This window comes from Triturus cristatus, chromosome 8 (genome assembly GCF_964204655.1).
Source record: "Triturus cristatus chromosome 8, aTriCri1.1, whole genome shotgun sequence".
In the NCBI taxonomy this organism is placed as follows: Eukaryota; Metazoa; Chordata; class Amphibia; order Caudata; family Salamandridae; genus Triturus; species Triturus cristatus.
The window spans coordinates 147,917,345-147,943,901 of record NC_140591.1 but is presented as its reverse complement, the minus strand read 5'-3'; the positions used below and the strand labels follow the sequence as shown (position 1 = coordinate 147,943,901).

At 47.6% G+C, this 26,557-nt stretch overlaps 1 protein-coding gene across 6 annotated transcripts in view; it reads right to left on the bottom strand.

Annotated features, from left to right (window-relative positions):
• Nucleotides 1-26,557, bottom strand: part of LOC146801707 (OX-2 membrane glycoprotein-like) — a 208,602-nt gene that overhangs the window by 13,727 nt on the left and 168,318 nt on the right. For all 6 annotated transcript variants that reach the window (XM_085621169.1, XM_085621171.1, XM_085621172.1 and 3 more), the window contains one exon: nt 13,840-13,932. In XM_085621169.1, the coding sequence (XP_085477295.1) occupies nt 13,865-13,932 (68 nt within the window). In that variant the 3' untranslated portion in view covers nt 13,840-13,864. The remainder of the gene's footprint in view (nt 1-13,839; nt 13,933-26,557) is intronic.

The window sequence follows — 26,557 nt, the reverse complement described above, 5'->3', positions numbered from 1 at the left end:
GTTCCTACACTAGGCCATACATATATCCCAATGCCCTGAATAGATTGATTTAGCCAAGGGGCACCTAGCCACAAGAATCACCTCCACGACATCAGCAGGTAAGTCAATACTGCTCTGCTATTGCCACTCAATAGCATGGAAGGAGGTGTAGATTCCAGTTCAGGATACAGTCTCGTTGCTGAGACAGGAGGTCCTCCAGGCGAGGTACACAGACCTGAGGGTTAATGCTCAAGATCAGCATTTAAGACAATCATACTCTCCTGACCCATAAAAATGACTTGGGCTCGATCTATCCAGACGTTCCTCAGAACACTAGTAGAAATGCAAGTCTTAATCTCCACTGCAGAGCGAACATGTCCCATGGAAACCTGTTAGTGGGAAATCCAGTGCACAGTAATCTCAACACTGCTAGTTATAGGGGGTGGTGAACAGATTGGGCCAGGGTATGTCCCAGGGGTTGAAGATGACCTGAGCCACTTCAGGCTGGAGATACTCTTTGTAATTTACTAGGTAAAGTCTGCGGACCTGCTCATCCACCATGGCGTTTAGTGACCCTGCCAGCTGATTGGCTAAAAGGGAGATCTTCTGATGATCCAGGAGGATAAATGAGGCAGCAGTCCAATAAACCTCAGAATTGACCTCACTAAGACTCAGGATTAAGCCTGTAATAGCAGGATCATAACCGGAATGTCCTGTGCTCTTTCCAGAGGTGGTAAGGTTTCGAATGCTACAGTGCCCAGGATAGCATCTGTGAAGGCAATCCTCTGTGCAGGAATCAGATGGGGCTTTGATTCGGTGATTAAAATTGCTGTTTATTAAAGGAGAACAATCTGCATTTGAATATCTGCAGTGAGCCCGTCTCAAGCAGCCAGTCATTGCGGTGTGGTAATAAATGTATCCCAGTCCTGTGTGGGTGGGTCATCACCACCGCAATCCCGTTTGTAAACACTTGAGGGGCAGAGATGACTTTGAAGGGCACATTGGTAATTTTCCAACCCTACCACGAACCACAGGTAGCATCTGTGGGGCTGTAGAACATGCATCTGAAAGTCGCACTCTGTAAGTCTAAGAATACCAATAAATCCCCCCGGAATCTAGGCCGAAAGAACCTAGGCCAAGTAAGTATTTTGAATTTGTTCTCGGTAGGAAAGCTTTCAAGGAGAAAAGATGCAAAATCAGCCTGAACTTTCCATCCTTCTTGGGCACCAGGAAGTAGTGGGAGCAGCATTCCTAGCAGTTTTATAATTCAAGTACACTCTCAATGGCATCCTTGGAGTAGGAGGGTAGAGGTGGTCATGGGAATGCCTCTTACCAGCTTCGCATGGCCCTGCAAGGGGAAATCAAAGCGGCATTTGAGTTGTTGGCGAAAGAGAGGGGGTTGTAAGATTGCTGCCCTTGGTGGTTTACATAATCCCGGACACCACCATGTCTCTTTGGGATCACAAAAAGTCTGGGCCAGCTGAGCTGCAAAACGTTTTGCGAGGGATGCCTCTACCAACAGGTTAGACAGAACGAGCAGCCTCTATATTTTTTGTAATGTTGGTGAACTTGATGGGCTGGTCTAAGTAAGCCAACAGGAAGGGCTGTAACATGGCCATGTTTAATGTTCAAGCATAAAGTAAGACTTTTCTCCAAAGCGGCTGGAGCCATCAAAAGACTTGTCCATTGAGGATGCCTGAACATCACCAGAAAATCTTGTGTCAAGGCCAGCCCTCAAGCATCCTGTCTGTCCTGAATTGTCTGAGCAAAGGCTGTCCTGACTTAATCTAGCACAGCTGGCAAAATCTTGGTCGTCATGTCTCAAAAAGCATGCCTGTAAGGTGTTTGGGGCAGAATGGGAGACTGTAGGAGGAAAATATTATTTTGTGTCAATGCTCTTTAATTAAAGAAGGGATCATGTTCGGGTTCACCTTGCTCATGTAAGCCTTTGCCACAAAGCTTTCCATGATCAGATACTGAGTGGGAAAGGTAGGGTTACCAGGGGCTGGCCTACATCGTCTAGACACTGGATGAATGATTGGAGGAGCAGAGCGCATCTCTGTCCAAGCAGCCTTTAAGGTATCTGTCAGGGCCTCTATAAAAGGCAGTAATGGCTCCAATGGGGCTAGCCCAGGTTGTAAGATTCCCATCAACAAGATTGCTTGTTTCAACCATAGGTGATTGTACATAAAGTATGTCAGCTGCCCTGCAGACAAGCACCCGAAAGGAGGCACTTTCCACTGTCAGTGGACCAGGAGGACCTTCTAATGCAGTCTCAGGAAAAGTGTCCAACTCACTAGCATTTTGTAAGTCCATGTACAATCTAGCACTTGTACAGGGGGAGCAAATTGTCCACCTCCTCTTTGCCATGGTGTGGTAAGTTCTGAAGCCCCAGGACAGTGTCTGAATCTGAGCTGAAGATGGCTTTTAGCCTCCTATGGAACTAAGGTGAAGGGAGAGGCTGCGCTTTGGTAATTTCATAGCATGACAAAAGTCTAATGCGGGCCAATATCAGCCCTCCGTATGATCTTGCCTTTGGGGCAGGAATGGGTGCTGTCAGAATCTAAGTTGGTACTGATGTAGTCAGGACTTCTGTTGCCTCTGGGCAATTGTGGACCTTAAGTCCAGTATTGCAAGGAACTGGAAGGGTCCCAACTGAGTCAGCCAGCACCAGGACGGATCCACCAGCAGAAGTGTTTCAGGTGGCTGTCGGAGCTCTGTGTGGTGGTCCAGCAGTAGACAGTATCGACTTAAAAATCCTGCAGCATAGCATCTTCTAAGGCTTCTATCTCCTGCAAGATTGACGGTGGGCCAAGGAACTCTGTGCATGCCGAGACCTGCCTCAGAATGGGCTTGGGAGTCTGAAAACAAATGCAGATGTGGGCCTTGGAATGCCAACCACCTAGCTTCTTGCCTGTCCATTTGCCTTTCTTGCGCTTATGGTGATACATGGACTTAGACTTACCCAAACACTTGTATCGAGTACAGGACTTGTGCACAAATGGCCCCGAAATCTGGAGCAGAACTTACCCTCTACTTGAGAGGGATCACGGTCTAAAGTGCCACCTCTTTTGTTACGTAACATATAATTGTGCTTCCTTCTTGTCATCTGGTGCATCAAGGACCAATTATCACACAACTTTGAATCATGACTGAAATGTAGGCACCACAAACAAACATTGTGCAGATGCCTAACAGGCATCTGCTTCTTACAGTCATGGCACAGTTTAATACCGGCCATCTGTGGTGCAGTGGGTGGGTGACAGTTAAAAGACATTTGCCCTGGCACACACTTGGTTGTTGAAATTTGCCATAGATACAGATGAAGCTAGAAGTGGCACTCCTGATCCATGTTGAAAGATGCAGAAAGAAAGGAACTTGCATCAGCATGTAGGAGTAGCACCTAAATGGTGCTCTTTGCCTTCACTCCCATAGTGGTACGAGGTCATGGCGGAATCAGATATTGCCGCCTGCTGATGTACAGGAGCAATTGCTGTTGAAAATCCAGATCCAGTCTAGGAGCCTGAAAATATTCTTAAAGGTAAGGAATCTGCAGTTAGAAGTATCCACGTGAAGTTCCTGAACCAGCGTAAGGGACTCTGCCTTCCCCAGCCAGTTGTCAAAGGGCCAAATTACACAGACTTCTGACCTCTGCAGCAAAGCTGCCATGACCGCAGGAATCTTTATAGAGGCGTGTGAGGCCATGACTAGTCTTAATCAGAGGACCACTGTAGTGTATTAGTATATGGTCTTTCACCTACTTATCTTATTAGAATTATTAGATGTCATGTTAGGAATGTTACCGGTGTCATCTGCGATGTCACCGAGTTCCATTAGGGGATTTTAGAAGTAAACTTGATCAGTTGCTGTTGATGCCTGTCTCTAATTGGATGGGATCCCTATGGAACAAACTTAAGATGAAACAGCCTTCCTGTGTCCAGTCCTTATGTAACAGGAATGTTTCAACCACACACTGAAAATGCTGGGACCCCACTGTAAACCACGAGTAACAAAGGTGGGACAGGGTTTTTCGAAAACGAAAATGGTTGTCCGGTAAAACAACAGACACTAACCAATATCCCAAGGCCAACAGACCCTGGCTCAACGACAGCATCTTGAGCCTCTCTTGCCAGATTACCAATTTCATAAGGTGGATTGATAATAGGCCTTGTTAGGGACCAGGAGGTAAAGGGAAAAAATCCAATGTCCCGGTCTTTCGCAGGCACCACTACTGTGGTCTCTTTTTCCACTAAGGCAAGGGCTGTGTCTTCATGATCGAGGCATGCTCTGGCAAAGAGGATAGGGTGGGAAGAACATAGTCCAGAGAGACCAACTGCACGACCCAGCAGTCCGTTGTTATTGCCTCCCAGTTAGTAAGAAAATGAGACCCTCGCCCCACCCAACAAGAAGGTGGTGGTGCAAATAGGCAGGGGATGCAGGATAATTCAGAGGGATGTAGTGACAGCAAAGAATACAAAGGAGAAAGTCTGAACCACCAGTGATTTGGTGGGAGGCCAAATATTGATTGCCACCCAGAGCCAGCCTTTGGCACCTAACAATCTGCATATGGACTGATGACATGGAGGTTTTCCAAATGCAACCATATGAGCTTACAACAGCCTTGTTAAAAGAAAGCAAGGGCTTTGCAGAGACTGTGGAGGGTTGCAAAATTCCAATAAGAATGTTTGCCTTGGGAGGAGCCTAGCGCGCAACCAAGATGGCCGCGTAGGTGCGAGGCTCCCGAGGACCTCCGCGACCTCCTGAATAAATCCTGGAGATATCCTGTCCTTGTTGAGGGGACTGTGTTGGGGAACCCGAGCTGAGGCGCTACCCGTTTTTTGGGCTCGAATCGGACCCCGAACACCGGTGGGAGCATCGATTGAAGGTTGCGGCCTTCTCCTCGCCGGCCCCCCGGATTGGAGTAGTGGGGCGATCCGGGGACAAGGTGAATAACAGCGGCGAGCGGGGCTGGGCGACTCGCGTACCCCGCACTTTCACTTTCGCTTTTGCGCCCTCCTTGCTCTCAGGCGAGGTTGGGCTGCGGAGCGGGGTGCGGTGGTGTGGCCTTGCCCAGGTGCCCAGCTGACCCGCCGGCGGTGGGTTGACCCGCGGCTCGGTGGTCGCCCCCGCCCCCCCCCTGACACCCGTGATTTGGTGTGGCGGCCCGTTTGGAGATCTTGGCACGACGGTGGAAGGGCCAGCATGGCCACCAAACAAGATGGCGACCGGGCGAAGGTGAAGACGACCCGCCGTGGCACGGCGCACCAGGCCAATAGTATGGACCGCTACACGCTCCAAAAGGGTTCTCCGGAGACATCGCGGTCATCCCCGGTGGGCCCGACGGAGGCATCTGCCCATCCGGTGGATCTAACCCTCCGGGACGTCATGGGCGCCATCGCTGAGATGAAGGCCTCAGTGGACCAGCGTTTTGATACCTTGGCGCAAAAAATTGACTCGGTCCTGGTGGATGTGGGCCTTGTGAGGGCGGACTTGTCAAAAACGAACGACCGAGTCGACTCCCTGACCCACACCACAACGAGCCTCACGACTGACGTGGTGGCCCTCCAGAAGGAGGTGCGCCGGCTTGGCCAGGCGAGCGCCCTGATGGACCGGCGACTGGAGGATTCCGAGGGTCGGGCCCGGAGGAATAATGTCCGTATTATTGGTGTACCGGAGAGTCGAGAGGCGGAGGCGGCGGATCTCTTCGTGGAAGAATTGATCCTGACCCATCTCCAGCCCCGGGGGCTGAGTAAGCTTTTTGCGGTGGAGCGTGCCCACCGGGTCCCCGGAGGCCGCCCTAAGACCGGTGCCCCGCCGCGGCCTCTTATTGCCCGAATTTTTAATTTTCGGGACAGAGATGCCATCCTCCAGACCTCCAGACAACAGGGACCGGTCAGGTTGGACAACATGGATGTGCACTTCTACCCGGACTTTACCCCGGCGGTCCAGAAGCAGCGACAGAGCTTTCTTGGTGTTAAACGTCGTCTAAGGGACCTAAATCTCAAGTACTCAATGCTCTTTCCTGCTAAGCTGCGGGTGGAGGTGGACGGTCGTACGCATTTCTTCGACCGGCCCGAGGCGGCTGGGGACTGGTTGGACACTTTGCCTGGAGACCGGGGCCGGGGGGGCGGGGGGGGCGCGGCTGGCGAGGAGGGCCCGCCGGATTAGAATTGAGGGGTGACTGTATAGGCCTTGCTCGGGACGTTGTTCCCTCACCATATACTGCTTTCGTATGTTCCCCTCCCATGGAGGTCGTATGGGGTCTGCTGGGGGCTTCCCTCCTCCTCTGGGGGACTAGTTAGTACTTAGCTATGGGGCGACAGGCACACTGCACTTTGGGGGGGCTGTCTGGGCTCATGCAGGGGTGCAGGGAGGGGGGAGTTTTGATGGGACCGGGGGGTGGGGGGGGTGTGTTGTTTGTTAGTACCGCAAGGCAAACCCGCAACTGTTTTGTTGTTTTTAGACTGCTCGGTGGGGGGCGACTGTTTGTTTCAACGTATGATGGGGGGTAGGGATTTGACTGTGCTGTCCTGGAATGTAAACGGCCTGGGGGATAGGATTAAGCGTGGTGTGGTCCTGCAGTATTTAAAGCGTATTTCCCCAGATGTTGTCTTCCTGCAGGAGACGCACCTCATAGGTAACACCTTTCATGCAATGAATCGGAGGGGATACCGTCTGGCGGCCCACTCCGGCTTCACTTCGGGCTCGCGGGGGGTGGGTATTATGGTCAAGAACTCGCTCCCGTTGGAGATTGATGAGGTGCGCCATGATGAGAGGGGACGCTACACTGTGCTGGTGGGACGAATGGAGGGTAGAGTGTTTATCTTTGTGTCTGTGTACGTCCCGCCTGGGTTACAAGCCACTACATTTGCAGACCTGGGGCGCCTCCTTCTGGAACTTCCTAGTGGCCTGTTGGTGGTCGGGGGGGACTTTAATGCGGTTGCCTCTGGGTCTATGGATCGCCATCCCCCTAGGGACCTCCCCCGGGCACAGGCGTGGCTGCCCGGCCTTTTAGACACGCTGGGCCTGGTGGATTGTTGGCGCCTCAAGCATCCAGTATTACAACAGTACACCTTTCACTCGGGGGCCCATGGTAGCCTCTCGCGGCTTGATTACATCCTTGTCCCGGCGGCCCATGCGGGGAGGGTGGGGGAGGTGCGCCATCTGGCACGGGGTATCTCAGACCACTCCCCATTGTTGTTGCATTTCGCTGTTTTCCCGCGGGGGGAGGGTAGGGTGGCCCCGATCAACGCATGGTATTTGCGCGACCCCACCATTCGTGCCGACTTGATCAAATCCTTCCAGCGCTATTTTGATGAGAATGTGGGGTCGGTCCCATCTGCCATCTCCCTGTGGGAGGCCTTCAAAGTGGTTCTTAGAGGGGAGGCCCTCTCCTTTCTTTCCAATGCCCGGCGGCGCGAGCGGGAGGAGGTGACCCGGGTGGAGGCCGAGATTGCAGAACTGGAGGGTGACCTGGGGAGCGGGGTAACGGACGCCAAGTTGCATGTTTTGCAGTTGAAGCAGGCGGCCTATCGGGCCCTCGTCACGGAGGCGGCCAGGGGCCTCGGTAGAGAGCAGCAGGGGCGATTGTATGATGTGGGTGACAAGGCCGGTAAATTGATAGCATGGTTGGATAAGAGGGAGAGAGCGAGCCGCGTGGTGCCTTTGATTGAGAGTGTGGATGGTGTGTGTGCCACTGAGCCGGAAGCCATTGTCTCCTGCTTCGCGGATTATTTCCGCGAAGTCTACTCCCCGGTCTCTCCCTGTTCGGAGGAGGATTCCCATGCCTTGCTTCGGGACATCGCACTGCCCTCCCTTACGGTGGAGGACAGGGATTCGCTGGACGCCCCTCCCACCTCGGACGAAATTGCCTCGGCTATTCGCTCGGTTGCATCTGGCAAGGCCATGGGCCCTAATGGTATTCCCATTGAGCTATACAAGCTGCGCCCGGATGTGTTGGCACCCCACCTGCGTGCGATGTTCCCTGCGGCCCACTCGCAGGGCTCCCTCCCGCCGGACCAGCGTCTGGCCACAATTGTGGTGATCCACAAGGAGGGGAAGCCCCGTGAACGGGTCACATCCTATAGGCCGATTTCGCTTTTGAACGCGGAGCCCAAAATCCTCGCCAAGGTGTTGGCCAACCGGTTGGTTGGCGTGGTGGGCGATTTGGTCCACCAAGACCAATCGGGCTTTATACCACACCGCAACACGGCGCTTAACCTGCGGCGCTTGCACGGGGTGCTCGCGCGTGTCCCATTTGTGCGGGAGCCGGCCATCTTGGCGTCCTTGGACGCCACCATGGCGTTTGATACACTTGAATGGCCTTATCTCTGGGCGATGCTGGCGAAGTTTGGGTTTGGCCCGGGTTTCATCAGCTGGTTCAAATTACTATATTCGGGCCCGATGGCGCAGGTGGTGGTAAATGGGCGAGTGTCGGCCCCCTTCGCGCTGGGGCGGGGCACGCGACAGGGTTGTCCCCTGTCGCCCCTCCTGTTCGCCCTGGCCCTGGAGCCCCTGGCGGAGTGGCTGCGGTGGCACCCTTCCATCCGTGGTCTCCGCTGGACCCCCGAGCATGAGGACCGTGTGTCCCTCTATGCTGACGATATCCTTTTATATCTCGCCTCCCCGCGCAAATCACTGATCGTCCTGGTTGATGTTTTGCGCTCCTTCGGTCGCAACTCAGGCCTGGTCATTAACTGGGCGAAATCCTGTGTCTACGTGCTTTCCGGAGAGGCTCCGGTCCTGCCACGGGACTGCCCGATCCAGATTGCCTCCCAGGGTTTCCGGTACCTGGGTATATATATCACTCTTGACCCGGAGGCCCGCTATGAGCGGAATTTGCTGCCCCCCCTCCAGCGTCTGAGGGAGGACGTGGTGCGCTGGCGGCGTCTCCCGCTCTCGCCGCTCGGCCGAGCGGCCTTGTTTAAAATGATGTCCCTGCCGCGCTTCCTCTACGCCCTCCAGAATACCATGGACCTGGTCCCGGCACGCTACTTTCGTGAGGTGGAGGGCCTCCAGCGGCGCCTGTTCTGGGACGGGAGGCCGCGTATTGCTCTGGCTAAACTGACGCTCCCGTGGTACGACGGAGGGGTCGCCCTCCCGGACATTAAACGGTATTACTGGGCCTCCCAGCTAGCTGCAATCAATCACGGCCTTTACGGGCCCGCCCTGAACCCGGCATTTGAGATGGACAAGATGCTCCTGCCCGGCGGCGATTACAATCGAGCGCTTTACTCTGGCGCGACCGACTCCCGTCTGACGGGACCGACGCGTGTCATGGTGCGTGTTTGGCACGCGGCTAATGCAGCTATGGGGTGGAAGGACCGTTTGACCCGGGCGTCTCCGCTGTATGCATCGGAGAGGTTGGGCTCCCTGTGGACATCGAAGGGCTTCGAGAAGTGGGACACGATCGGAATCAGCACCGTGGGGGATCTCTGGACGAGGGGGGGATTCAAAACTTTTGAGACGCTGCAGACGGAGTTTCAGCTGCAGGGCAGTGAGTACTTTCGGTACTTACAGGTCCGCCATGCGCTGGGCTCCGTCTTCCCGGATGTCACATCCATTCCGGAGTCTTCCCCCCTGGAGGACAGAGTGCTAGATGGCCATGTCCCGGACAGCACGATCTCCCTCATCTACAAGAAACTGATTAACGATAGATCGTGCCTGCTAACTAGTCTCCGCGAGGCTTGGGTTGCCGACGGGCTGGAGCTGGACGACGAGGATTGGATTTCCGCGGTGGCCTCTCCGAAAAAGGTGGCCATCCCGGCTCGCCTTCGTTTCGTCCAGCTCAAGATCCTTCACCGGGTCTACGTGACGGGGCCAAGGCTTCTACGTATGGGTTTTGCTGGTGACGGAACGTGTAAGCGTGGCTGTGGTGCGTTGGCGACTTTCATGCATATACTGTGGGAGTGCCCGAAGGTGGAGCGATTTTGGCGTGGTGTGCATGAGGTCCTGCGTGTGGTTACGCGTGTCGCGCTGCTGCCGGAAGCGAGGAGGTGCCTGTTGAATGTATGGGAACCGAATGACTACTCAGTCCCGCAGGCGCGGTGGGTGACTCTGGGATACATGATAGCGAAACGTGATATTGCTCAATTGTGGGGATCCCAGAGGCCCCCTGCGGTGTCGGCCTGGAAAGAGCATATGGATTGGTGTATGTTTCGTGAAAAGGTGGTGTATGTGGCGAGGGGTAAGCCTGGGGCGTGGGTGAAGATCTGGGGCCCCTGGAACGCCTACCGTGGGGGTATTTGTGAGCCGCCGCTGCTGCCGGCTGCCTCGCCTGCTCCGTCTCCCTAGATGGCCCCTCTCCCCCGGCCGCGGGCACGCGGCCCCCCAGCCCCTGATCTCCTCCCATCCCCCTCTTCAGAGTTTTCCTGCTGGTTTGGATCCCCCACTTATGGAGCACGTGTTGCCACTTCGACTCACGGGTTGCCTTGCGGTTGTGTGTTTTTTGATGTTGTTTTGCTTTAAAATGGAACCGTACTATGTGGCATGGAGCTGTGAGGCCTGCACCATTGATTACTCCTGTTTTCCTACTGTGCACCGCTGAGAGACTTTTACTGTTTGTATGTAATATGCTTGAGATGCTCTAGCGGCCGGCCGTGCGGTTGTAGGCCCATACCTGTAACTTTTATAAAACTGAAATAAACGGTTTCAAAAAAAAAAAAAAAAAAAAAAAAAAAAAAAGAATGTTTGCCTTCAGTTTCACATGGTGGTGGCAGTTCAAAGACTGCCACCAGCATCTGAACAAATGTTATAAAAGACAAGACCTTCTCAGAGGCAGCGCCAGAGCGATAGGCAATGTCTCTTTCTGGAGGAGTATCTAGACCACTGCCATTTTGTAAATCCAAATAAAGGCCGGTAACAATATTACAAGGAGGCCGGAGCTGATCAGCTTCTGAGTACTAATGTTCTGTGCATCCATAGTCCTTATCCTCCAGACAAAGGCATCTACATTTGAACAAAAACCTCCCCTAAAAACGACTATGTCAACCTCTTCCCAATAACTGGGTACAGGTTTACATCGTAGGTCACTGCTGAAGTAAGCCCTGACATTTTCCTTTGCCACACACGTTACTTGCTGCTATAGACTCAGTGGTTGATGCCACATCCAGCTCTGTGGGCAATGTCATCATCAACTTTAGGGTCGATGCAGAGGAAGGCCCCAAGTGAAGGGACGTTCAGAATGTTGGTCAGTCTTAGCTTGGCCTTAGGCCCCAGGGCTGAAGTCGGTAAAGGTGTGGCCGCCAAGCAATCAGGTACGATCGCCCCCAACACATACACACACATCCCAGGGACGTAATCTAGAATGTTGCAGGGCAATCCTGAAACAATCCAGCACAATTAGCCAGAAGACCTATTTGAGGAACTCTGGTCTCAGTTTCTAAGGAACCGGGTGTTCTCCCAATGTCACGGAAGAGTTCAGTGTCTGATAAGCACCATGACTTTCAACAGTTCCTGGAATGGTGGCTTTTCCTTGAGGAAGAAAGGAATTTCTCCTCCCCGTGGCATTTTTACTCTTAGGAGAACATACAGAACCGAAAGGGACATAATGAGGCATGGAAAAACAGGAACTAAGGTCAGCAAGCAAGTTGGCGTCCATTGTACTACATGATGTCAGAGCCAGATGTTAAGTCACTGCTGGGGCTGCGTGGCACCAACTGGTAGTTATGGAGAGTCACTGCTAGAAAAAGGTTTTCAGAGCAGTCTGAAACCTGAAAGTAGTATTCATAAGGTAAGAAATGCGCTGGAAGATTTAGTCATCAGAAGCATGAGATATTCCGTACCAGAGAATTTCCGCAAAATTAATAGTGTGAGATTTCACAAGCGTCCAAAGAAAATGAGGGCTTAACATGGCTTTGGTTTCAAGCGTGACAACTGTTCTTTTAAGAAACAAAGTACACAATGGCAAAACGCTTGTGCTTCAAATGCCAGGAAAGGAGAAATGTTGTTCCTTATAAGCCCCCTTGATGAGATTTGCATTTGGATGCATTCATTGGATTATTCCGAGTGGAAAAGAAATCAGGCTGCCCAAATGCAATTTAAAACCGACAAAGTCCAGCAGCTAAAGCTACCTCACCACAGACAACTAATATGGGGAGTACGAGAAGATAGGTCAGAGCCGTTAACAAGCATTACTGATTGACTCCAGATCCCAAACTACTGGAGGTGGGATGAACTTGGGCGTCTGCTTCTCTGCCTAGTGTAGGGTTGATATATAGGAGGATTATAAACAACCGTGAAATTGCCAAAATGCGCTTCGAAGCTCTGTATATGGAAACATATAAATTAATCTGACCTTGTGTAATGTAACCTGGTGCCCGCGTAACCAATTCCCGTAAGCTGCAAAAAAAAAAAAAAAAAAACCCCAAAAAAAACAAGAATACGGAAGTGCAGAGGGATAGGTGGGTGGTGGGGGTGAATGTTGGAAGTTATGCTAAAAAAATTGGCCTATAGGGTTACCATGAATTTTTCTTCTTCTTTTTGCTGAACCCTATTTTTGCTGCCTGTAGAATGTTATGCTCTTTACCCCTGCTATCTGAGACAAAGACCTAGGATGTGGGGAGGTGTCCTGTTTTTCTGCCAGGCTGACCACCTGGGCTGTGTCCAAGAACCTAATTTACTTCAAAGGGGCACACAATGTCATACACAGATGTGGCCATCACCTAGACCTGCTGCCTTCCTTTGTCACCCGAGCCAGTCAAGCACCAGGCCCAGTGGGAGAGGAACTGCCCAAACCGGTCTTGAGGGAACACAGAGGAGGGGTTGCTCATTTCTCAGGCCACACCTCTCGGGTGAGCAAGGTAGCTCTGCATAGGGAAATAAGGTTTCTGCCATATTGGATTTAGGGAGAGAAGGGCGCTGTAGGATTTGTTTACAGTAACACAAACAGGGAGTGCTGCAAAAGTAGGTAGGGGTACCCCAGGGAACCTTTACACCATTTTTAGGGAGTGGCCTTGGATTACCCCCACCCTCAGTCTAAAACTGGGCATAAAAGTGGCACCCACAATACCCTACTCAGATCACCTCTGAACCTTAGTAAGAACAGAAGACTAGACATACTGTCTGTGACCTGAAACATGGACTTAGGCTCCCAGTCATCGTTGGAACCCAGCTTTAGCTACATCCTGCTAGCCATCCCCTAACGTTTTGCTCCATAAACATTTCTAAAGGCAAAGGTAAATTTTTGACCATGACAAACATGGTGTTTGTATCTGACCCTACGCTCCATCGTGGACGTCCTTATAACGTACCTTTGTCTTGGTGTGGTGCAGTCAGATGACTGACTGCGGTTGGTGCTTAATACTTTTTGGAGCAGTTTTTAAATTCAAACTTTAAAAATTAATTACTACGGTTCTACTTATTGAATTTGTGTTTTTGGTGTTATTTTATTTAATAAAATATACTCTACTTTTCTTAATTGATTTGTGTTGGGTTTTGATTTTAATAATGTTTGAGTACTGTATAAATAATTTATACTTTGCCTTTATGGTAAGCCTGTGCCATATTTAACAGGGGGTTGAGTTCAGATTAATTTAGTGAATGTAAGGTATCAGGCTGACAAGGATTGTGGTTATTAGAGGTGGGAACTCATCTCCTCAACGAATACCCTAATCTTTCACAGGGAACCCCTAAAGTAAATATGACATCATATTGTGAATTCTACATAACATGAAGTAGAATTCCTACATTAAGCTAAGGGCAAGTACCTACGCAAAATATTAATTGATTGGAAGTTTTCCTGAGTATCTTATTTAGCAAGTATATGCTTAGGCTTCTTTCACCTTGTCTGAAGACAGACTTTATCTCATTTCCATATCTTATAAAAACGATTTCAGTTCAATCTTTGGTCATGCGACTTACTTTATTTTCCTTGACCTTCTTGTCACTATATCACAATCATCGCAAGAGCCACAGATGCAAGTAAGACAACCTTTGTAACTTGAAGCAGATGACCTACAAGACAAAGAAATGTCAGCGAGCTTTAACATTAAAAAATACAAACCACCACAAAATCCGATAAAGTTTTCTTGCTTGAAATCTTACATTTCTGTCTGTACCACAGCTACTTTAAATGGGATGAGCATTTTTTCCTACAGCAGACCGGCACATCTATAGGTTTTGCGGGGGCGCCCGCGTATGCGAATACTTTTATGGCTCAATTCGAGTCAGGCCATATTTATAATGCTCAAGAATGGAAAGAGAATTTACTGATGTATTGCACATATATAGATGACATCTTTATTCTTTGGACAGGCAGTCAAGAATCATTGGAACATAACATTTTACAATTGAACTCGTAGGATGATCAAATTCAGTTTACATCTAACATAAGTGACACCACTATATCATTTCTGGATTTTTTAATAACTTTAGATGGAATGGAGATTCACACTGAAGTGTTCCGGAAGGAAACAGACACGAACAACACGACACAGACCTCTGTTCGCATATACTCGCTCAAGGAACTTAAGAAATACTCATGGGACAAGGGAATGAACAGGTGCCAAAACTGTGTACATTGTAATAATGTCATATATTGACCTAAGTTACATCATCCTCAAACAGGAGAGACCATCAAACTATTCCATAATTCAGATTGCAACTCGCAGAATTTAATGTACTGCATCAAATGCCCTTGTGGCATGTTGTATATTGGAAAAACTGAACGTAAGACAAAAACAAGTATATCGGAACACAACGTAAGATCAGGACCCAGAACAAAAGTAGTAGTGTGGCAGCTCATTGGGTAGAGGCTCAACATAGTATAGCCCAATTACAATTTCTAGTTATAGAAAGAGTAGTTCAGATTCCAAGAAAGGATCTATCCAGATCCTTGCTCGAAAGGGAAACCTATTGGATCAGAAGGTTAGATAGCAAAGACCCCAAAGGCATGAACGAAAACATTGAATACAGTGGTTTTCTATGATATGCATGGCATTCATTGTTTGTGCAAGCAATGCTGTTGTACTGCATCTACTGATTGAACATGTTTGATTTTTCTTCTAATTTGATTTTTTGTTTTTGCTTTAAACAGATCTATCTTCTTCACACATTTCTACTCTGTCCACTGTTGTTGGGAGTGTTTTACTGATGACATATGTGTCTTTCTGAAAAAAAAATATTTGTAATATATGTATAGCTAAAAATTAATGGAAGAAGACATGGGCAAATAAGTGTCTAAATACAGTGATGTAATATCTGACGTCATCAGCAGAGGATTGCGGTCGCGTGAGTTATAGTTGCCTGCACTAACTATAACGGGGGAATTTCAATGGTTTTTCACGAGTGAAATCAGGAAACACCTTGTGCCTGCCCTGTGATTGCTTGGTTCCTTCAGAGAGGAGAAACCAATCAACACCTTGCAGACTGCAGCAGCCAATGAGAAGGCAGTCGTTTGCACTGTGACGTGGGGGTGCCCGGACCAGTCGGTGTGGTATGGCCAAATAAGAAGTTGTTTTCCGGGGTTCTCCAGTAGGCAAATTGAATTTGGCCCTGAGCTCGACGAACCCTAGCACCGCCCCTATCTGGAGCTGGACACCGGATGTCTATATATCTGTTGGGAAGAAAGGTAGCCCCCTGAATGATGGTGTGAATGCCCAGTAGCAAAGGTCAAAACCTTGGCGTGGTGCTACTGCTCACAAGTTTACCCATGAACTTGTGCTAATTTGACCTATTTTGGATGAAAGTGGATCGTGCATTGGCTTTGATTTCTTTGTCTTTCTGTTCTGTGTTTCTCTCCCAACTGCTTTCTTGTCCTTTATCTCATGTTGCCTTTCTCACTTTTGCTTTCGAAATCTCACTTCACTCTCTTCACACATTCTTTTATTCCTTCATTGTTCAATTCATCTATGGGTTTTGTCTTCTCATTTGTTTTGTCTTATATTTTATTCTTTCATCCTGTATAGGCTTCCAACTTTCCTCATTGCTTTTTTTTCTATTTTGTATCTTGGACTTTCTCATGTCCAGAATATTTTCTTTTCTCATTCTTACTGTATCCTTTCTCTTATTCCAACTTCCATACATTATTTATTTCCTCGTTCTTCTTTATGTTGTCCTTATTTTATCCTTTCTAACATTTTACTTGTTTTCATATTGTTCCTTTCACCACTCTTTTACTTCACTACTTTCTGGCATCAATACTTCATGTCTTCATTTTTTCTCAACGTTCTCACTTTATTCCCTGCTGTTTTGTTTCTCATCTCACTCTGACATTCTTTTTATTTCTTGGTTGATTATTTTCAGTGCAGTTCCCAATTTGTTTTATTTATTTTAGGTGTTTCTTTTTACAAATGGGACAAAGATATCTTAATTTGTTAGGGGATGACTTTTGAATCAAGAATAGAATGGGGCACCTAGAAGATGCGATAGCAATTTTAGATGCTGCCACTACGTTGTAAGCAGTGAACCCTGTCCTGGCACCATTGAGCTGTATATTATATCTGTTCTGCATCTTACCAGAGTAGCTGTTTGAGTTACATGAATCAAGAAGAGGAAACCGGACAAAAGGACCTACTTAAGACCTTGTGTTCAACAGAAGTAGAAAGACACTGAAAGGTGCAAAGACCAAAAATACATTTTTGAAAGCCCTGCATCTGTCCTTAGAGGGGACAATATCTGAGAGGAGCGTCTCGGCACTGCAAGAACTGTGAGGTATAAAGAGGACTGGACAGTAAACCTTTGAGGTATTCTGAGTCTGCAGTGAAGGTGGCCACTTACACGTTTTTTATTGTATAGCCTGCTTTGATTTTGTGTGTTATGTGATGTGTACAAAATAAGGTGTTGGAACATCTGTAAAGCAAGTCGGGATTAAGCCCAGATACAGTAAAAAGGAAAAAAGCACTGGTAAAGCCAATCGGTCTGACACTGGCTGGCAGTCTTTTGATTTTGCCAGTTCTTATTTTGTTTTCTTATTTTTGTTTTATAGTAGGGAGTGTTTTTTTTCTTACTCTCACCACCTTTCTTACTTCTGTATTATTGTCTTCCACCACGTTTCAAACCTGGGTTGTTTGCGTTTGCCTTCAGAGATGACATGGTCTGGCAGTTCAACTGGATGGTTCCCATGAGGAGCAGGGTCAAGACTAATTTGCCAAAGGCAAGGTCTAAACCGAGGTGGCATGGTGAGCAAAAGAACCATTAATGGGGATGCAACCCGCGTGAGTGCCAGTGGTTAGATTACTTGCAAGCACTCCTCCCATCACCTTTTGAGAGAACTTTACATGGACCAATTGTACGAAGCCTATATTTTCAATCCTAGAAAGCCACATAGCCATAAGTTAAAAATGTTGCTTCAGTATATTCATAATGATTTTGATATTTGGAGGTCAACTGAGGAAATCATTTTGGCATCTGTTTTATCGCTCAACTGCAATCCTGACTTACAAATCGCACTTGAATGCAGAAATAAAAAGACAATTGTATGACAAAACGTATCTTAAGATCAGGACCAGAAACAGAGTTTCAATACCGTCTTATGCAAACCTGCTAAGTAAAATTCAATCGCAACATGGTAGCTTTCATTCTAGGGCGGTGAGAGATAACTTGTCCTTGTTCTGCTTCTCTGGTTTGGTGGATGTGATTAGTCATGAGTGACATCTCAGATTGAGATTCCTGTGTGATAAAGTGTGGTTTCTGTATGGTAGAAGTATTATGTGGTCTTGCAGGGGTGCCTTACAGTGCAATACTGATAAAATATGCAAAGATGGAACCCGGGTACTCTCTCAGTAGACCATCTCTCATTATACTCTCTAAGTATACCCTCTATCAGTCCTGGTGGAGTGACAAAGAGCATACAGATTACTTAGAGGAACAATTGTGAAGCTTTTCAAATCAGCAACATGGACATAAGTAATTGACACACATTGGGAGGATTTCAACACCACTTTAGAAAAGTTGCTCTGATTTTTTTTATTTTTTTTTTTGTGCATGGGAGAGGAACAAATACGGGCCTACAACCATCGGGCCGGCCACAATACGGTTGAGCACATAGACAAACAGTACATCCCCGTGCGTCAAGGTCAAGATTAGCAACGATTCAGGATTCATACACTGGAGGGAGCCTTGACACCAGGGGAAGGAGAAGTGAAGGTTGATTTTAAGGTTTTCAAAAAAATTTTCCATCGAGAAAAAAGTCAGTAAAGGATAGAAACAAGGAGATTCGAGTCCGCGATTCGGCTTCATACACTGGAGAGCAGCAGCATCATTAGAACAGCCATAGAAAATCGCATACAGTAAGGCGAAGCAGTTGGATAACAGGATCATCACAGTAGTAAATACGCACCCCCTAAAAGCCGCCCCCACTCAATCCACCCCACACCCGGACCCCGAATCGAAAAAAGGTATAGCGCAGAGACATGAAATAAAGAGGCCCATAGAACTAAAAAGAAACAGTAAATTACCCCCCCACCCTACACCAATGCGGAGGCTATGGCCTGCCCCCCCCCAGCATAGTGCCTGTCGCCCAATGAACCCGAAATATAGACGAGAGAGAAAGTAGGAAGAGAGTAAAGAAACTAAGAGAAGAGAGAAGAAAGGAGGCGGGGAGGAGCCCACGTATCCTCGGAGCGCCCGACACCACCGGCCAACCAAGCCTCCACACCCTGAAACCCCACTACACCCAAAGGCGGTCGTGTGAAGATAGCATGTAACAACAGGGAAATGAAGGCAAACAGATCGCGACGAGTGCGCACTACATCTGCAAACAATTCCAGTCCCAGTCCAGCCCGTCCGTGAAACCATGATGATAGAAAGTAGTCTAGCCCTGGCCCGATCGCGGGCTTACGATTAGACCCGCCCCCTCGTGAATGCCCCGCATCCCGAACAGACAAAGACAATATGGCCGCTTGGAAGAAGATGGAGAAGTAGAGTCACAAAATGGCCGCCAATCATCTAGTAAGGTCCCCTCGCACACCATATAAAGTCTCGACCTGGCTTGTAAAGTACATGAGTTCCACATAAAAGGAGCCATAGGCCACCGTGAACGGTTCCTCGAGGTCGTCAGATGTAGTTCAGCTGGAAACTCCTGCGGGCACGGTGAAGCAGGCAACAACAAAGCAGGCAGTAATGACCGGGGAAACAAAGTATCCGCCATTGAGCAGGAGAGCGATTGATCCTGAGTGCGGGAAAGCCAAATGCAGACACCAGTGTAGCACCGTTACACCCAGTCGTTGCTTCCCCGCAGGAGGACCACAGCACTGGCAGACTCACGTCTTGTTGATCCCAAACGGGGCGCTCACGACCCGCAGCAGACAGTGTAGAGTCGAACCGCTCACTCAGCGTTTGCAAGCCGACACATAATTGCAGACGAAAGTCCCGCAGGGCAGCCAGAACGGAGCCGTATGTAAGCGGAGGCTGCGCCCCCACAGCGGCAGCAATCCGGGACGGCACTGGGGAGCTGGAGTCTGGTAGAGGAAGGGCGAAGCGGGCAGCGGGCGAGACCGGAGCATCACCCCCCAGCAGCGTGCAGGCAGCCAGCGCCATGGTTTACCGCTGAACGGTACCGTGGCCAGGGGGGGGATCGTGACAAGGAGGCAATTCCCAGCAGGTCTGCGCCGCAACAGGTGAAAGCCAACAGTCGCTTCCCCTCCCTCGGGCTCTCTTTGCAGCCGACTAGACCATAGAAGAAGGGGGTCTGCAGCCTTCCACAGCGTGATCCACAGAGTGGGGTAGGAGACCCGCCACGCCGGGGCTTACCCTCTAGCTCCAGCTCGTCAGGTGTAGGGTGCAGGAGGTGTCCGGGCGTCTCTCCCCCGGCTCTTCTGGCGACAGTCCGTGGCGTGAGGCGGGATCGGGACCTCGGGGCTCAGATTTGCACCAGCGGGTCCGGTGACTGCGACGCTTCCAGGGGGCCGGCCGGTTGCTCTGATTTTTATGTATTTTTAGATACAAAAATGAAATCAATACATACAGTATGACCGGAGCTATCAGTTTCCAAGCAATAAATAAATCAATACTTTGCAATGTGAAAAACATTAATGTTATGTTCAGTGGGAAAAACACATATATGCAGTTGATACTTCAAAGGGTGAGTTCAATGGAACCCACTCCGAGTTAAGGTCTCTGAAGGTCTAAGATCAGTTCATAACAGCTAGCACAGTTTTACCTCTTTAAAGTGAATGAGGTGCAGTGGTGCACTTTCAGCTGTCAAACGGAGCTGTAAATCAGAATTGCGGGGTTGAAATAGTTACTTCAGCAAAATGGTACTTGCATGGGTGAGTTGAGCAAAACCCTTTAGAATTAAAGCAAGGAGCTGGTCCTGGACCAATCTAACTCGCTCAGGGGCTCGGGTGTAGAGGTGCTCTTGGCTACCCAAGCTGCTGAACAGGATCTGTGGCCAGAAGAACTGGTAGGTGTGGCAAAAAGGGTAAAAAACAAATGCAAGGTCTTTAAGATGGAGCCACAGGAGTGGTTGGTTCTTCGAGCGGATATATCTCTGCTCTCTAAGCATTCAATCAAGCAGGTTGTCATTGAACTACAAAACAACAAGCCTTGGTATCTTCAAGCACTCTGGTTAGAGAAATCTTTATCCGGAGGACCAGGGGAATGGTGTAGAAAGCTGAGCCTCACGGAGGGTTGGGACGACAGTTCCCAGAAGCCACCTACACAAGGACTTGGAGCAGCCATTTCAGGTGGCTTGGGGTGCAAGACTTTAAGGTTGTGGACTTTGCAGTTTGTGCCTGCCAACTGCAGGGGACTTGTTCCTCTAATTCAAGGGAGTTCTTGTGATGACTGGGGTTTGTAGAGGTGTTCACATTCCTTTGCTAACTGGACTCTTGCCTTGACCGAGTTGAAATCCAGCGGGTACAGGGTGGCTGCCACAGGTGCACTTCTCTTCGTGGAGTCCTGCTATGTTGTGTAACAGGTCTCTTGGTATCATGTCGAACCTGAGGTTCTGGTGTCTGGGGTGGCCCTTAAATCCTAGATTTAGGGAATGTTAGTGGGTGTGAGGCCTAATAGCCAATTGGAATCATGTCCTGTGGCTAATCCGCGTCAGTAGTAACAACATCCTAATGTTAGGGATGATTCACAGAACTAACTTAAGACAAAATCCTAAACTTACTGCTTTTGGTATTCACAGAAGTTAGGATTTTGTCTTAAGTTTGTCTTAAGTTTGTCTTAAGACAGGCTTAGGACAGGCTTAGGACAGGCTTAGGACAGGCTTAGGACAGGCTTAGGACAGGCTTAGGACAGGCTTAGGACAGACTTAGGACAGACTTAGGACAGACTTAGGACAGACTTAGGACAGACTTAGGACAGACTTAGGACAGACTTAGGACAGACTTAGGACAGACTTAAGACAAAATCCTAACTTATGTGAATACCAAAAGTAGTAAGTTTAGGATTTTGTCTTAAGTTTGTTCCATGAATCGGGCCCGTTGTATGTCACTAAAGTTAGTCAGAACCTGTTTCAGCCTAAATTCAAGATTACCAGAACCATCCTCAGTGGTTCACCTCAGCTGCCAGCCCGTGGAAGTGGGGTCAGCCTTGAGGAGGTGAATGCCTCCTGCATAGCGAATTTCCAGTCTGTCCATGAAATACAGAGCCTGGGGCAGGGGAAGGGTTTGGCCTCGAGCTGTGGACTGTTAGATTGACCAGTGTCATGAATGAAGCCTATGAGGCTCACTGCATTGCCAGTTCAATTCACTAATCATCATGTGTGGGCGGAGGTGTCACCTCTTGCTCACACAGGTCCATTGTCTCTGACCTCTGGGAGCAACACAAACTTCCCAGCATGAGGTCAGGCTTATGTGTGGGCATCAAGTCTTCAGAAAAGTCAGCCAAGACATGGGAACACTGGTTAAATTAGGTGGGCACTTTCTGAAGTGTCACCTAAATAGACGCTGGTTAGACCTCAACACCACCAGTGTGTCAAGGATTAAAAAGCACACAATTGAAAGAAATCAGCTGTGCCATCATGGAGCTGGACATAGAGGTAATGTCCCAATGCCAGCCCATATTATCCGACGGGACACCAATCCTTTGTGGTGGAATTACGTTTAGAACACTACCACATGGCACTATTTTAATACTGATAAATATGATGTTGAGATACACCAAGATATATGTATATTACATTTCAACTTTGTAGACACACTATCATGAAACCTTAAACGATGGATAAAGTTCACTGCACAAATCTAATTATTGTTATTGTCCGGTAAACGATAAAGCTATCAAACTAGAAAAAACGGTTGCGACCTGACTGAGGTTTCGGCATGGTCATATGGGTGCTGTTTATTATATATGCAGAACCACTGCCTTGATTTGGTCAGAGGAGCACTAACACTGCGAGGTCACTGCATACCAGAATTCCTGCTCAGCTGTTTTCTGTTTTCCGACATGTCCACACGATGGACAGCCTGATGGCACTTACCCAGAGGGAATGGGAAAGTTAGACCACCCAGCAGGGATTTTGCAAACCACCCACCCTAGGCAAGACTAGGTTCATCTTTTTAGCTATTCTCGTAATGGTAATTACATTATTCTGTTTCCTTTTATTGATCATTACAGCACACATATTATACTCAAGAATCGCAATGCTGTAATGTATAGAGAAATTGCAGGTTGTGTATTACTTTGGGTATGCATGAGAGTCCAAACAAATAGCTCTAGATTTCTTACAAGGATTCCTTGGGAAATCAGGTTGGGCATGTCCTGAAGTTGCACAATCTATCTGCTACCTGGTTAGGTTTGGGGTATCAATAGTGCTCTGTGGGCCGGCATGATTACAGGCAGCATATCCTGGGGGTGTGCATAGAATTAATCTGGCACAATCCTGTAGTTTATGTTGTCCAATATACACACAGTTTTTACTAGGAAGTATAAAGCCGTACGACAATATTGGAACATCTTAGAACCTACATTTGCTATTACTCAAGTTTACTTTTTCCTACTTTCCGTTCTTGATGGCTGATCCTCACTTTTCCTTTCCCTTCGTATATGTAATATCTATACTTGCACTCCATTTCTTTTCCATACTTTTAGTTTTTTTCTAATTAGTTTTTCTCCCTAAATTTCTCCTTGCCAATCTTTAAGGGTAGCTCGCTTTCCTCTTTCTGCAATAGATTTCTTGTTTTTACTATCAAATGTTTCCACAGCCATCCTCCTAAGCATATGGTCTCTCCAAATGCCCTCTATACTCCATCTTGTCTTCTTTGCTCTGCTGCATAAGTTCTCCTAGATGAGATAAATGAATAATCGTCTATTTTCTGTGAGCCCTAGTCATAGCCTTGTATTATAAAAGCAAATCATGAATTAAATTAAAATAAGATGCTTTTAATCAAGCCCTAGTCATAGCCTCTGTACTATAAAAGCAAATCATGAATTAAATTAAAATAAAATGATTTTAATCAAGGGAATATATATATATATATATATATATATATATATATATATATATATATATATATATATATATATATATATATATATATATATATATATATATATATATTGGGGACATGTAGTTGGCCCATAATAGGGATCGCACCTGCATATATGTATTGTTATGGCCACAATTGAAATATAATTGGCTTGTTGAAATTTCTTCTACAGTAAGGTGCTTATCGTATTCCGATATTGATACTGGGTTGTCGATATAATCGAAATTTCCCTTTTAGACCTACGGTGGTTATTAATCTTCCCATTGTCTACTCTAACCCAGTGAATACCACTTTGTATATATATTTGTATCACTTGTTTGGGATGGGGGGCGCACATACACAGGAACTGCCTACTCCGTTGTATGTCATACCACCGACATATTCATAATTACAACATTTGAGATTGTCGCCCTTAAAGCTTGCCAAGATACAGGGCCTTTCATAAGCCAAGAAAGAGTAGCAGAGGGGGTGGGGTAGGGGTAATTTTTAAAGAGGACTGGAACTTTGTCGCAATGGAAATTGAGGATGCAGAGGGCATAGAACTTCTGGGTTTTGCATTGAAAGATTATGAAGGGCACTTATTGAATGGAATATTATGCTACAGACAGCCAGGTTCTACAAGCTTCCAGCAACAGGCACTCATTGACATCTCCAGTAATATGGCACTTACCCATACCAGATTACTTATCCTAGGGGATTTCAACTTATGGCCTAATGGGAAATGGGAAACTCAGCCTCCAATCTTGTGAGAACCTGAATTTACAACAGTGGGGAACAGGACCAACACATAGGGCAGGGCATACCCTGGATTTATTCTTCGCTGGGGGAAATTATATTGGAACGGAGGATATTCTACCCATAGACTGGTCTGATCATTATTTGATTAAGTTTATGGCAAAGGTGGACCAACCGTAATTTGGGTCCACTGGTGTGCATCCTGTTCCCGAGGAGAACGGAGCAGGTGGTATTGCGGGCGAGCACCTTGACGAATGTGTGACAATAGGGGCTCACCCCTCCTGGGACCAGATCAGTAATGATTTTTCGCAAATAATGTACACGCACATCAATGGACCCAAATTACGGTTAGTCCACAAAGCATATAGAGCACACCTTAGCGTGTGTGCTTATAATGCGTACACACGTGGTTTAAACGTTTTATTACTCACCTTTTTCACCTTCACCTTTAATTTTTGTTAGAGAGGTCCTGAAGAACGCCCTATTAAATTTTGCAGAAGGGCTGAACCATGTAGACCAGGGATAATTAAGACGCAATCACTTGTCTTAAAACATTATCCACTCATTGTTTTTAAATATACCCTGGGCCACTGGGAATAAAGTAATTATCAGTTAACATCCCAGAGGTATTTGTAAACCACACCACTTCATCACATTCACAAAAATCAAAAAACCAGCTCCACTGTAACCAGGTGTCGCAGCACAGCTGAGTAGCATTCGGCTACTCAGCTGGGAACCCGATAATGAAGCATTTCACCAACTAGGTTGGTGTGTGAGGGTTCTTTTAACAAACCCTTGTGGTGCCAGGCACTACAGTGTTGGATAGCCATTTAATGTGGTCCATCCAAGTTGTTTTTCTACACTTACCAAGGGACAAGGACGGCCCGCTCATGGTCTTAGCACTCTTATTTGTTCTTCCTAAGTTTATGGTATTCAATGCTAGAAAGAATGACCCCGCCACCGCTAAGGGAAACAATCGTCAGGGCAGAGATTGATGAGGACTTTTGAGAACAGCTAAGACATCGCTGATATTTTCTACGCAAAGTCCTATTGATTTAACTCTACCAGTGGACAAACATTATACGTTACTTTGTGAACAAATATGCAACACGTTGGATCAGATCGTTCCTATGAAAAACAACAAACAGCAGAGGGGCTGCCCCATGGTTCAATGAAAAGTTAAATAACGTAAAAATGGGCTGCATGCAGGCTGAGCGAAAGTGGAGAAATAAAATATGAGGACGAGTACAAAATTGCCTTGGAAATAGCCAGAAGCAACTATAAGAAAGAAATATCCACAGCAAAATCAGAACATTATGCAGACGCTATTCTAAAAGCATCTAACAGCACCAAAAGTGCATTCAAAATAGCGAAGGATCTCACCAACCCCGACTGCACAAAAACATAGGATTCACGTCACACAGGAGGCCTGTGATGGTCTAGCGATCTTCTTTGAGGAAAAGATCAGTAAAATTATAGAGGGTCTAAAAGTGTCCGATTTAGACAAGGGGGAGGACGTTAGCAATGTGAGCCAAAAGCCACTACCGCCAACTTGGAAAGAGGAACGAGCTGGCACGGGTAAATCGGTTACTCTTGACCACTTTGTGATACCTCCAGAGGAGGAGTTTAATAAAATTAGCTTTAAGTGTTTCCTCAGGTTCCCCAATGGATCCTTTACCACACAGGATCTGGAAAGAATTAGATACAGAGCTCTTTCCACTACTCCGACAGATATGTGCACAATCACTGAGCGATGGGGCAGTACCAACCTGATGGAAACAAGCGATTGTAACACCTCTTCTGAAAAAAGCTACTCTGGACCCCTATCCACAAAAAATTATAGACCTATCTCCCTTTTACCATACCCCGTTAAGATCCTAGAACGATTGGTCAGCAAAACACTATCACTGTTCCTGGAAAATAATAAGTTAGAGGATGTACAATTCGGCTTCCGGCGGGGACATGGAAAAGAGACTGCCCTGGTGATAGTGTTGGACGAACTTCGACTGCGAGCAGACAAGGGACAGCCAGTTATACTGATCCTTTTAGATCTGTCCGCCATATTTGATACGGTGAACCATAAAATTCTTCTGGCAAGGCTTAACGAAGTCCGGGTATCGGATATGGCCTTAAAATGGTTCCAATCGTATCTGTCAAATAGACAACAGGCAGTAGCACTACCCCCTTTTCCATCAGACTTCATTAATATTCAGCATGGTGTACCTCAGGGCTCAGCAATTCGTCCAATACTATTCAATATTTACATGAGCCTCCTGATCTCTGTCATCAAGTCCCATAATGTCAGTCTGGTGAATTACGCAAATGACACTCAGCTTATCGTATCACTGGATAAGTTTCATGCATGCATGCAGGATGTTGCACGCTTGCTTAAAAATAACTCTACAATTTAACAGTGTGCAGCCCAGCAAATACCAGTCCAGCTTCTGGCCAATCCCAGTGGATAA